The sequence below is a fragment of the Schistocerca gregaria genome, chromosome 7, assembly GCF_023897955.1.
Source record: "Schistocerca gregaria isolate iqSchGreg1 chromosome 7, iqSchGreg1.2, whole genome shotgun sequence".
NCBI lineage: Eukaryota > Metazoa > Arthropoda > Insecta > Orthoptera > Acrididae > Schistocerca > Schistocerca gregaria.
Genome location: NC_064926.1, coordinates 346,250,298 through 346,263,117, shown reverse-complemented (window position 1 = coordinate 346,263,117; position 12,820 = coordinate 346,250,298). Strand labels below are relative to the sequence as shown.

General features: G+C 33.8%; 1 protein-coding gene across 1 annotated transcript in view; it reads left to right on the top strand.

Moving 5' to 3' along the window:
• The window catches only part of LOC126281407 (glutathione S-transferase D7-like), an 89,592-nt gene extending 88,336 nt beyond the window's left edge, over window positions 1-1,256 (top strand). Inside the window, exon 6 of the mRNA XM_049980345.1 lies at window positions 804-1,256. Within this exon, the coding sequence (XP_049836302.1) occupies window positions 804-962 (159 nt within the window). The 3' untranslated portion in view covers window positions 963-1,256. The remainder of the gene's footprint in view (window positions 1-803) is intronic.
• Window positions 1,257-12,820: the final 11,564 nt, after the last annotated feature.

Sequence of the window (12,820 nt, the reverse complement as noted above, 5' to 3'; positions counted from 1 at the left end):
CGATTGTTACCAAAGGAAAGTAGCGTCGGTTAGTAGGAGGAAGGCATACAGGAGACCCTTCTGAAGGAAGAATGTATTCTAAACCTAATTTAACTACTGATGATTTTGCAAGCGCTCAGCAACCACACAGAGGAGAAAAATGGCTACAACATAATATTTAATACAAAAAATACTGATTAGCAGAAGAAAGGATAATGAAATGATCGCTAGCCCACTAGGGCAATGAATATCCAAAATCCTAGGTAATGTAGCGGCAAACAAAATTTAGCAAATAATCACTCACATGGCAGCAAAAGGTAGTCATGTTTTTCCACAACACGATAGTTCAAGACAAAAAAATCTAAAATACTAAATTTTGAAATTAAATAGAAATGAAGTTGCTAGTTAAATAAATGATTGGCTGTAAATAAAACTTTGTTATTTAAAAATGACTTTCATCAACCTCAGTGTAACATAAAGCAAAATTTGGAAAGAGGAAAGGAATTTACTTTTAATTATTGAAAGATTTCTGAATCTATATCACTGCTATCGCCTCATGTACACACAATTCACTGATTTCATCTACATTGATTTCATTTTAATAAATATAATTAAGTTTAGGAGAAATTGAAATTTGAGTTTTTCTCTGAATGAATTATTAGTAAATGCATCAGAATTAATAAACCACTACAACAACTTGGAAATATATTGTAAAGATTTTCTGCAACATCAAGCACTGTACCATTTTTGTTTCAATTTTACAAATATTATAACAATATGTTGGTTGTCAAGGTATAGTGACATAACTGCTTTTTGTTTTGCAGGCAGTGGGAGTAGTTCTTGATCCATACCCAAAGATAAGAGAGTGGTTGCAACAGTGTAACAGTAACATACCCCACTTTGAAGAGGAAAATATGGAAGGATTGAAGGAAACCGCTGAAGCCATGAAAAGCAAAGTGACTCATAACATATATGCCCCATAACAATGAGGCTTCAAATGTCAGAATTTGAAAATCAGTTACTTAATTGTATAACTGGTGTATTTCTTTGATTATAAATTGCTTACTGCCTTTTTCCAGTGTATATTTTCCTGCTTCCAAGTTTTGTTTTCATTGTTTCATCTTCTCATACTTATTAAAAGAAAACAAATCACTGGGACCTAAATAATTTGCATCAACATATTTTTAATGAAACTCTGTAACCCTAAAATCTATGTATGACGAATAAAAAGTAGATTTATCATTCTTACCATCACTATAAAAAAAATAAAACAAGACTGAGATGACACATGAAACTGAGAATGCAAAATTTATAATTGTTATTAGTAACCATTGGATATATAACCTCATTTAAGAGGTGTTTTCTGGGAGTAATTCCTTCTCAGTTGTTGAGTAATTCCTCTAAGTTACACCTTTCTTTAATTAAGCAGTTAGTGGTTTGTCACTCTCCACAAACACCTTGACAAATTTTTGGTAATAATTAACCAACTCAATTAATGGGTGCAATCGTTTAACTGTCTGTGGAGCTGCAAAGTCATGTACAGCAGAAGTGAGATAAGGATTGGTCATCACTCTCCTGGCAGATAATATGCTCCACACAATTCAACTGTGTGTGAGCGAAATGACACCTGTTGATGCTAAGTGTGAGACATGCACATTTTAACCTGTCAAATGCTTTTTCTAGTCATTCTGCATCCTCAATCAAATCTTTAGAAAACGCTATATCTTGGAAATAGACTATGTACTTTTTGCGTTTTAGAGAACTCCATTGAATAACTACTGGAGAGTGACAGGTGCAATATTCAGTCCAAAATGCATTGTACAGCACTAATAGTAGTAGTATATGGGAAGGTTGATCGCACTAGGAGTCTTTTGCATTAACAAACTTTTTACAAATTCAGTTTAATATTTACACACTGACTCACAACTTTTATACAGCATTTTTTTCTGGTTACACTTAACACAGTCAAATTAAAAAGTATAAAACGCTTCCTATCGAACACTTCTGGTCGTTCCCGAGTTTCAGGCCTCTGACCCTGTCTACACAACGCATCACGAAGAGTAAGTTCTGAATTAACTGAACATCTTCATTTTTTTGTCTTCGCTGGTTGGTTGGTTGATATGGGGGAGGAGACCAAACAGCAAGATCATCAGTATTTTTCAAATCATTATTAAGTACACAGGCAAGCAAAGAAAACACTTTGTCAAATGGCTAGCCCTTCCCATATTTGACTTACTTAAGACTTCATCAGATCTATGGCCACAGTCCTTCAGTCGACTTACTCATACAGAGTTTGAGAGAGTAAAGGTCGGCAGTTTGTGTATATATTTGGTTTTCAAGAGTCAAAGTTGACTCTAATTTCTTCATTTTCATATATTTTTGATAAAAAATAAATTATTTTCTTTCAAACTATCTCTTTTTTTGGAAAAGAAGAATTGTAAATAACATGTGAATGTCAGTGACAATACTGAAATTAGTATTAAAAAGAATAATTTACATTTGAAATGAAATATTTTCCTGTATTAATGTAAATGGAACTTACATCAGAGCTATCTTTTGTCCAGTATACAAAAGACACGTGAATAACATGGAGAGAGAAATAAGAGGCACATTCTGCAGGAAAGTGTGGTTTGATAGCAAGGAGCTCGACCTTCAAACTAAGATGAAACAAGATGCTCACAGCTTGAGCAATCAGTCAGCCTTGAGGCTTCATACAGAGAGGAGTTAAGCAACAACTCTCGCTTGTGGGCATCCAGAAGCATTTTAATAGATCGATTTTTATTTATTTTTCAATCGATTTTAAAAATTCAAATGCTGTCTTAATCTATTACAAATTCTCAGTTAAAATTCTGCGCTGTGCGTCGAATATCAAATTCTTTTTACCATGCATTACAATATATGCAAGTGTGTCATTCGGAAATTTATTATTAAAAGTGACAGACAGTTTCATTGTTGTTTTCTGAGTGGTTAACACACTCTTTGTTCTAGACATGGTTACGACATATATAGAATAATTTTCAATAAAAGTGAAGAGCGTTACATTACCATCAATATTCACTTGTGTGACTCCTAAAATTTAGGAAAGAGTCATATGCCTTTAGGTAATTATTTGGTGGATCTTGATTTTACATTTCTTGAGGAAAAACGCCATTATGCCCATTTTTTAAAGTATATATTCTGTAGTTCAACGTGATCGAATAAAGAAGAATCAGTCAACTGACTATATTTTCGTTTAGTTTGGAAAACAACGAAAATAAAGTAAGGCATATCAAATTCAGTAGAATTGTAGTAATTGAGGATATGTAACTGAATTTTTTTCCACTTAATCCAGAAACTTCTATGGTTGGTGGTTCAAAGAACGAAATGTGAATTTCCGGATATTTCACTCTTTCTTGTTCTATTTCAAGTAAATATTCTAGTTTTAATTTAACGACTGGAACATGAGCTTCCATCTATTCTACAACAGTTTTTCGTTCCTTGGGAAGTGTAGCTGCATCTTCAACTCTAACTTGATTACCATCAGCCCATCTAAAAACAGCAGCTCCAGCATTAAACGACTACATAAATATTATAGGCCAATGTCCTTCCCCCAGCACTTCTTTGCGATATTTTTTAAAAAAAACCTGAATATTTCTAATGGATAAAATACATTCTTTTTTACTTTTTTATTTTCCCATTATTAAAAATATGTGGCACTATAGATAATTCATTTGCTAGAGACAAAGTTAACTGAATAAGAGGTGATGAAGAAAGAAATGGATGTTCCATTCTAGACAAAATATTGTTTCCTTTCTTTTTGGTGACAACTTCAAACACCTTTGTTACAAAGTTGTCAGTTAAATTTTTATTGTATATTCCATCACAAGTTGGATAATCTGAACCATCATTTCCAATAATACTGAAGCTCATGTACAGTTGAGCATGATCAGCATGCATCCAACCATCTCCAACATTTATATTAATCTCCATGTTCTTGTTGTGGAGATTTAGGGGATTTCTAGACTTTTCATTCACAGAGAATGATTAAAACTGAAAACTCTCGATTTTGTTCATGATTTATTAAGGAAAAAATTGTTTAAGACATTCATAGAACAGTGGTCACAGTAGCTCCATTGAAGTCAATCGAACTATCATTTTCATCAGTTATAGTTATTTCCAAATCCTGTATAGCATCAAAAATTGGTGTATATACAGGGTAATGAGGTTCATGAATTAGTGGTCCAGCAAATTCTGCATTAGGCTTGAATGAAGCAATAATTCTATTCAATGTGAAATCATAGGACCAAGCAGTTGTGGAAAAAGATATTAATGATTGACATATTCTAGATTCAGGATGGTTAAACTGGAATAAAATAAATCATTTGTATGTTTATTCAAAAAGTTTAGATCAACTGAAACATTGACGATGTATAAAAATCTGTAAAAAATTGAAGATAAGCATAATGAGATTGCTACTTTTATTGAAAATAATGATGAAATTATATCACTAGACGAATCTGAAGATAATTCTACAATTATTTTTGACGATTTCATTCTTGAAAATCAAGGTGTAATTAAAGAATATTTTACTCCACCTAGACATAAAGGAATAGATTGTTTTTACTTAGCTCAAATTTGTTTAAAGATACCACAACAGTTAGTCAGAGATAATCTCAATTTCTTAAAATATTTTCAGATCATGTTTATCACGAGTTTGTTGGAGATTTAAGGAAGTTTGATGATTATAAGAAAATCAGTAGTAAATGCAGGAATGGTCAGTTTGCAGTTTTTTCAATAGACATGTCCAGGAAACCAAATGAAGGCAAATTCAAAAATAAAATGCGAAATCTCATAAATGTTAAACAATAACAGTGAACATAATTCTTGAATGTGAAAATAAAAGTGTTAAATGTAATTGGTTAATGTTTTTTGTCTTTAATAAATGTTTGCTAAGTGCAACCCAGAGGTTGTAAAACAACAAGACCAAATAGGAAATTAAAAGAGCAATAAAAAGAAGAAATTAAAATATGGGAAAAGCAATCAGGAATAGAATATGAAAAAAATTAAAAAACAATACCAACACATTAGTGATGCAATTGGAAAAGTAAAAGAAGGAATTGAAGGATTAGGTGATAATGTATTAAAAGTGACTGATGCAAATAGAGACATTGAAAAACAGATGGTTCCTTATCAGCATTATTTAGAAGAATTTAACGATATTCCTTCTATTAAACAATATAAATTCCCACACCAAGACTTTACTTTAAGTGAATCAGAAATACAAGATTTATTCAAGAACTACGAAAATAGGTTAAAAGTAGAGTGAAACAAACCTCTAAACAAATACACATAAGTAAAGGAATGCTAGAATATATCAATAACAGTGAAGATAAAGTCTTTGAATTAAGTCATACTGGTAGGTGAATTGTCAGTAACATTTGATGGTAATTAAATCACAGTTATGTACAGATTTGACAATGACATCTTTGAAAAACCAACCATCAAGAGAAGAAAATATAGTGAGAATAGATAAATTTATTCAATCAGTAATCAATTATTTGAAGAAGAAGAAGAAGAGAAGAATCCATTGAAGAATGATTTATTTGATATTAAGGAAATGAGAGCTATATCTAGTGAAAAGTTTCAGGGTTGATTTGTTGACTATAAAATTGTTTTTAATGATGACAGTATTAGTACACTCGATACTGCTACTGAGAAATAGATTACATAACGAAAGCACTTAACTCTATGGGACAAGTAACTAAACAAACTTCAGAAAAAGAGCTATGTTAAATGCAACAATTTCAAATTATTCAATTACAACAGGATATAAAGAATCAAATAATACTGAACAACATGTTCAAGGTTTGTTTAATTAACTTAGAGATCTATTAACACCTGATGAATCTACCGATTTAGCAAACAACTCATTTAATATTGAAATGCTGGCAATTTGGAGAGATTGTACAGGAAATAAAATTATAAATTTAACTGTGGATAAAGAGATCAAAATGTGTATTACAAGAATTAATAATCATGAAAATCTGTGTTGTAGTAGTTGCATTAATATATCACAGAAATATTGTGTTCATCAGAGAAGTAATTGGTGCTGAAATTAAGAAAATCAGACAAGGTGGAAAATACAGATTACAAAAAGGACAAACAATGTTGTTATGTAACTAGTTAAGTGAATAGAACGATGAAGGATATACTCTAGATGATATCAAGACTGTTGCAAACTTACTGGATATTCAAATAAATGTTGTATGTGTTGAAAATTTCAAATCGGTTCCTATAATGGTACTGGGGATGCAGTGAAAGTTTATCTGTATAAAAATCACAACCATTTCGATGTAATTAACTGTATGAAAGCATTTATAGGCTCATCATATTCCTGCAATAAATGTAACAAAGCATGAAACAACAAAAACAAACACAAATGTAAAATAGAAGATACATATGTATATTATGAAAAGGTCCTGAGCACAAAACTGAAGTAATAAAACACATTGTGAAAACTGTGATAGATACTGTTATAATGAAGAATGTTTAAAGAATCACCAAGAAGTTTGTGATTTGGCTTATGAATGTGAGCAATGTAAAAGATTTGTTTGAGGTCAGAAAAACATAAATGTGGCTTTGAGCTCTGCAGAAACTGTAAACAAGAAGCAGAAATTAAAAATCATCAATGTTACATGCAATACAAGTCACAAACAGGTTGAATTTGTGAAAAAATTGAAGAATGTAATGTCAAAGGTTGTCCAAAATTGAGTAAAAATGGTTGTTACATCAATGGAGAATTTAAAATTCTTCATGTTCTTGAACGTCTGGATAGCAGTAATATAACTGAACGAAAAAAATTATGTGTTGTAAAGATAGAAAGCCAAAGAAAATTTAATGTACATATACTGAAAAATACATGTTTTTCGATTATGAAACTCAACAGGAACAGGAACACACATTCCAAAATCTCGTAATTGTTCGCAATTGTAATGGAGGTACTGTTTATAGATAGAAGGCAAATGAGGAATTCTGTCACTGGCAACATCTAAAGGAAACAAAAATTATACATTCATAGCTCATGGTTGATTCACATTTTGTTCAGAAGTATTGTGCTTAAAATGCCATACAACTGTATATTACCTACTCAGGAACTAAATTAAGGCCACTGGAGATCAAACAGATTGGTCTCAAAATCATAGAGACTATCAGTTTTGTACAAGCACCATTTGTTTTTAAAGATATTTTGCACATTTATTCAAAAAATGTGGAAATGAGAATTACATAGGACCAATTCCTGATGTCAAATGTTAGTGTGTTGACAGTATGAAACCAAAAGCAAGAGAAGAATTTCTCAAATGGCATAGTGAAAAAGTTAAAGAAAATTATATATTCACTATGAAAAAAGAAATTGGTTAATATTGTAATTCTGAGGCAGATGTTTTTAGAAGGGGTTGTTTAGAAGTGAGAAAACAATTTCTAGAAATAGCTAATTCGATCCATTCTGTTATTTCACAACTACTGGAGTTTCTACAGCCATTTATAGATCTAAATATTTACTTGGAAACACAACTGCTATATTGGACAAAGAACAAAAGGAAAATTCCAGTAAAGAATGTATACATTGGTTAAACAGTTTAAACAATAAAAACCTTCAACATGCACTTGATGGTGGAGATGTAAAAATAAATAGAAGAAAAGTAAATGGGTTGATAAAGAAACAAATGCTGTTTATCAATACTATTGTTTGTTTCTGACATGGTTGTAAAAGATGTTTTAAAACTGAAATGATTAACAAGAAAATGAAGGAAACAGTGGATGATTTATATGAAAAGACATTAAGAAGAAGTGCAGAAATACGAAATGCAGGATTTAATTTGGTTGAAATGTGGAACTGTGGTTGGATTAATTTACCTATGCATAAAAACTGAAGAAACTAAACCAGTTACCTACAACTGTTGGACCATTGGATCCAAGAGATGTTTTTTTCACTGGTCATGTAAATACAATAAAATTCACAACTGAAGCAGATGGCGTTAACACAATAAAATATATCGATGTATGTAGTCTTTATTTTAGTGCTCCGTCTTATGATTTATATCCTGTACATCCACCAATAAAATATATAAACTAGAATGTTATAACAGTGAATGGTATAGTTTAATAAAATGTGAAGTATTAGCACCTAGGTGTTTGTATCACCAAAGTTTTATCAGTATGAATAAATATGGATAAAAATGAAAAACTTTTGTTTCCATTATGTCTGAAATGTGCAGAAGAAAAAATAAAAAATGTATCATAGCATTGAAAAAAGACGTTTCATTGAAATTTGGCCAACTTATGACTTGAAGACAGCTATAAAAAATCTATAGAAATATCTACAAAGTGTGGAATATTGAGGAAAAATGCGAAATGTTGTTTAAAAATTATGAAAAAGACTGTATGAAAACAAAATTGGAAACCAGCCCCCATGATTTTGATAGTGATGTTATATAAAAAAATATATCAAAAAAATAGGTATTGACTTACATGTTGACCAAAGAAAAGTAAGTCCTGGAAAATGAGCTGTTGCCAAGATATGCCCAAATTCATTATGGGAGAAATTTGGACAACATCAGAATATGAGTAAAACTGAATATGCGACAAATTTACAAAGATTTTATGACGTACTGTTTGGGTGATCGATTAGATAATATTGACATAAATTTTACTAGTGGACATGTGGTTCAAATGAAGTACTATTTGAAGGATTATTATATTTAAAATTATACATGCACAAATATTTTTACTGCATCGTTTATTACATCAAATGGGAGACTCAGTTTATATGATATTATAGATAAATTAGGAGAAGCTGTTCCAAATTTTGATACAGACTGTAGTGCATATTCATAATGGCAAAAATACCATAGAATCAGGTTGTATGATAGGTGATGAACTGAGGTATTATGAAATAAAAATGGATTACAAATTTGACTTTGTCTGGACTAAAAAGTTATAATGGTGAGAAAAATGATAAAAAACAGAAATGGAGGTAAAGGAAATCATGTTAAATTACTAGAAAATTCAAAAGGTGAATGGTGACTCATTGATGAAATTAACTAAAGATGAGGTAAAGGGAAAAATACAATTAGAGTAGTCAAATAATTAGATCTGTGAATACTAAAAATTTAGTCAACAAGGAAGCCAAGAAAGAATTATCATGTCTATGATAAAAGAATTGTTCGAGGAAATTATGATACAATACCAAAATGTTTTTAAAATCAGTAATATTTTTTAATTCTAAATAAAGGGAAGGGTTTTTTAAGAGTCTCAACAATATTAGCAATCTAATTCATTTAAAAAGATTAGTGAGTTACCAGTAATGGCTTAAAATATTATTACTGACTGTGAATATTTACATACCAGATGTGGTGAAAAGTTATGTATGGATGTTAACAATGAGATTAAGATTATTTTTCCACACTGATACTCCAGATTAATTAGTGAATGGGATATTCATTGTCTTGGAAAAAGGTAACATTAAATTAAGATATGAAGATATGAGAGACTTAAAAGTAATGATAATGAATTTCATTATTTGGAACTCATGATATGAATTACCTCTATTTAAAAATTCATCAAATCTTCTCCATTTCAAGTTTAATTGATTTAGCTTTGCTTGGAATGAATTCGATTGGTCGCAAATTATCTACCAATATTTACATGAAGACAATTCCTGGAAAAATACTGATTTTTTAAATTAGTTTAACTACATTCAGTGTGATGAGAAAAAATGCTATACAAAAACAATAAGTGAGGACATAAATATTAAATTAAGTCATCAAATGCTTGTTCATGGAAAACACTCCTAGTGCACTCAAATGCCGGTATACTACTGACAGTGACCAGAATTGGACACAAATTGGTCTTTAGTTTATCTTCTGGATGTACCTCAATCTGACAGTACCCACTCTTCAAATCCACCGTTCAGAAAAACCTATATTGACCCAAGTTCTTCAACGTTTTTATGAATAATGCATCTGCCACTGTTCATACATTCAAATAGCTTTAATCACAACATAAACGGTACTTCCACAGTCGACTGGTGATTTCTTCCTCATGCATGACCTCTGCTATGGAAACTACCAATCCCCTTGGGAGATCGACTTTCTCTTGCCCAAAGGTGTTCAGGTTTATCTGTACCATTGCTTGCCCATTTATGTTCCTCACATTCACTATACTTCCCTGAATAAAGCAATGATTCTCGTCTAATTCATTGTCCGCCCCTGATAGCTGAGTGGTCAGTCCAACAGAATGACAATCCTAAGGGCCCGGGTTCGATTTCCAGCTGGGTCGGAGATGTTCTCCACTCAGGGACTGGGTGTTGTGTTGTCCTAATCATCATCATTTCATCCCCATCGATGCGCAAGTCTCCGAAGTGGCGTCAAATCGAAAGACTTGCAACCAGCGAACGGTCTACCTGATGGGAGGCGCTAATCACATGGCATTTATTTATTTTATCTAATATATTGGCACTTCGCAATGGCTCTACCAAGGATAAACGCTGTTGTGGGAAGTCAGTACCCACCGGTATCCTGATCAACTTTCGTGTACCTGCCGGTGCTCTGTCGTGCAAAACTGTCTTCAATGTATTTATATGCTTTTTAACTGTCACTACCTTAGTAATTGGTGTACCTTTGCAAGTCCTGTGCCCATCATGAACAAGTTCCCATTGAGCTCAAGCGAGTGTTGCAAAATGTCAGTCTTGCCTAATGTGAAAGCCTAACCCAAGTACTGCAAAAAATCTTTGCCCCACAATCTGCAACACTTCCAGCTACTTGCAGAATCATACATTCCATATCTTAAATTTGAGCTATGTTGACCCTACTAAATCTAACTTGTTATCCATTATTGCATGCAATCTATGCATCACAGTTAGCAGTCCCCTCTTTTCAAGGAGGCTCAGACTGACAACCAATACATGTCCTCCAGTGTTTACTAACAAGTCTGCATTTCTTATTTTTCGTCCAAACCATCAAGCTACAATACACCCCTGTGTGCACTACTTCAGCAACATTATTTTCTGGGAATGCCTCCCGATGGCAGTAGCATCCCCTTTGTCATTTAACGGTTTCTTCCCATCTACCCAATTCTCCTGTATTTTAACCCTATGTTCCTGAACCTTATGCTGTGCAATTAAAACACTGTGGTTGGTGACACTGTACCTTTAGATGCCCCTGTTTTACACATCGGTAACACTCCTTGCCTGATTCGAACATTTTCCCATCCCTTCGCGTCCTAATCACACTGTCTATTTCTTGTAAGTGCGTACAACCTGACGTGTGGCGCCTGGATCCTCACGGTTTTCAGTACGCACCTGTCACTAAATATCAGACGGGGCTCTATGCAGGAACACATACAAAGCACTGCTCTCTATCTCCTCTCTGCCGCTGGATTTCTAATTAATTTGTAAGTCTGTATGTTTATTTTCCGAATTCTGTCAGAAAACTCCTCTACTATTTCATTTCCTTTCTGCATCAACCTGTTCCTCTTCTCCTTAAGGAATCAGGAACCATTCTGTCTCCTTGATCTCTGCTGTAGCCCCTCAGAGAATTTCGAAAATGTGAATACCTTTCTTAAACACTCATGATACAAAACGTAAGTTTTCGCATCACTCGTAAGACATAGCTTGGCCATCCGCTAACACATCTCCTCTGAACAATTAAAAAACTTTACAGTGGCCTGGACATCACATGTAAAGGCATTCAAGTACTCTGATGTTTTACAAGAGAAAGGAGTTATCAGACTTGTAGCAGAGGGATCCAGAGGGATAGAAGAAACAGTTACCTCAGATTTCCCTTCGTCATCTCTTGACCCCAGTTCCTGTAAACCACTCCAGCTGCTACTACACATGTGAAATACATGCTTTATGATGCTCATTTTCTGCTGTCAAGACGCTAATTTCTTCGCTAGTTCTGGATGAGCGTGTTTATGGCATCTTTCCCATGCAGTTATCCATTAACAGCGAATCACATATAGGATCTAATTGAGTTACGGCGTCTAATCATAGCCCACCGACAATCTGAACAGTCTTGTGCTACAAGGCCTTATATCCTACAGACGATACACTTAGGAGATATTCACTTACCATAGGGAGCAGTGTGACCTGTCAAACTACAAACCACGCTTCTATTTGGTAACGTATAATCTTAATAACCGTTTTCCCTAAACTGAGATAGGTCAACTGCCTCATTTATTCTCTCTAATGAAACTTTCCAACCTCTAAGCCTTGTCCTAGACAAGATATACCAACACGCGTCCCAATAAGCACTAGTCGTTGTCGCACATTCACCTAGCAACTGCTGCAGGTGTTTGCTCCTAGTGCGCTGCTGCAGGCTAGGTTCTCCGACGTTGGCAACAGCTGATAGCAACACTTAACAAACTATAGGGACCAGCGTGCCTGGCTGGTGCCCCTGTTGTGTTCAGGATCCTCGTGGTAGGTTCACAGACACATCTGCACACTCAGTAACAGGAGAATCAATTATAAGCCACCACTATTCAGTTATGTTACAATACAGATGGTGTCTTCCGTTCTCTGCTATGCCATGGCGATAGGCCCTCACGCCCATCTACTATTGTGGTCCTTTCACCAGGCCTATGAGAGGATTGGGACTGCTTGGTCCTTCCCAGGACTCCTTTCCCCTTCCCACACTGCATTGCGGAGTTATCAGGTGCCGTGATGCCTGACACTGCTGCCCCACCAGGCACTGCATGTTGCCATGTTGTCGTTTATCATGATGACTGTCACTGCTGCCCATTAGGTGACTGCATTTTAGTGATGTTATGCTGTTTGCAGATCTGACACACCCTTCAGTAAGCC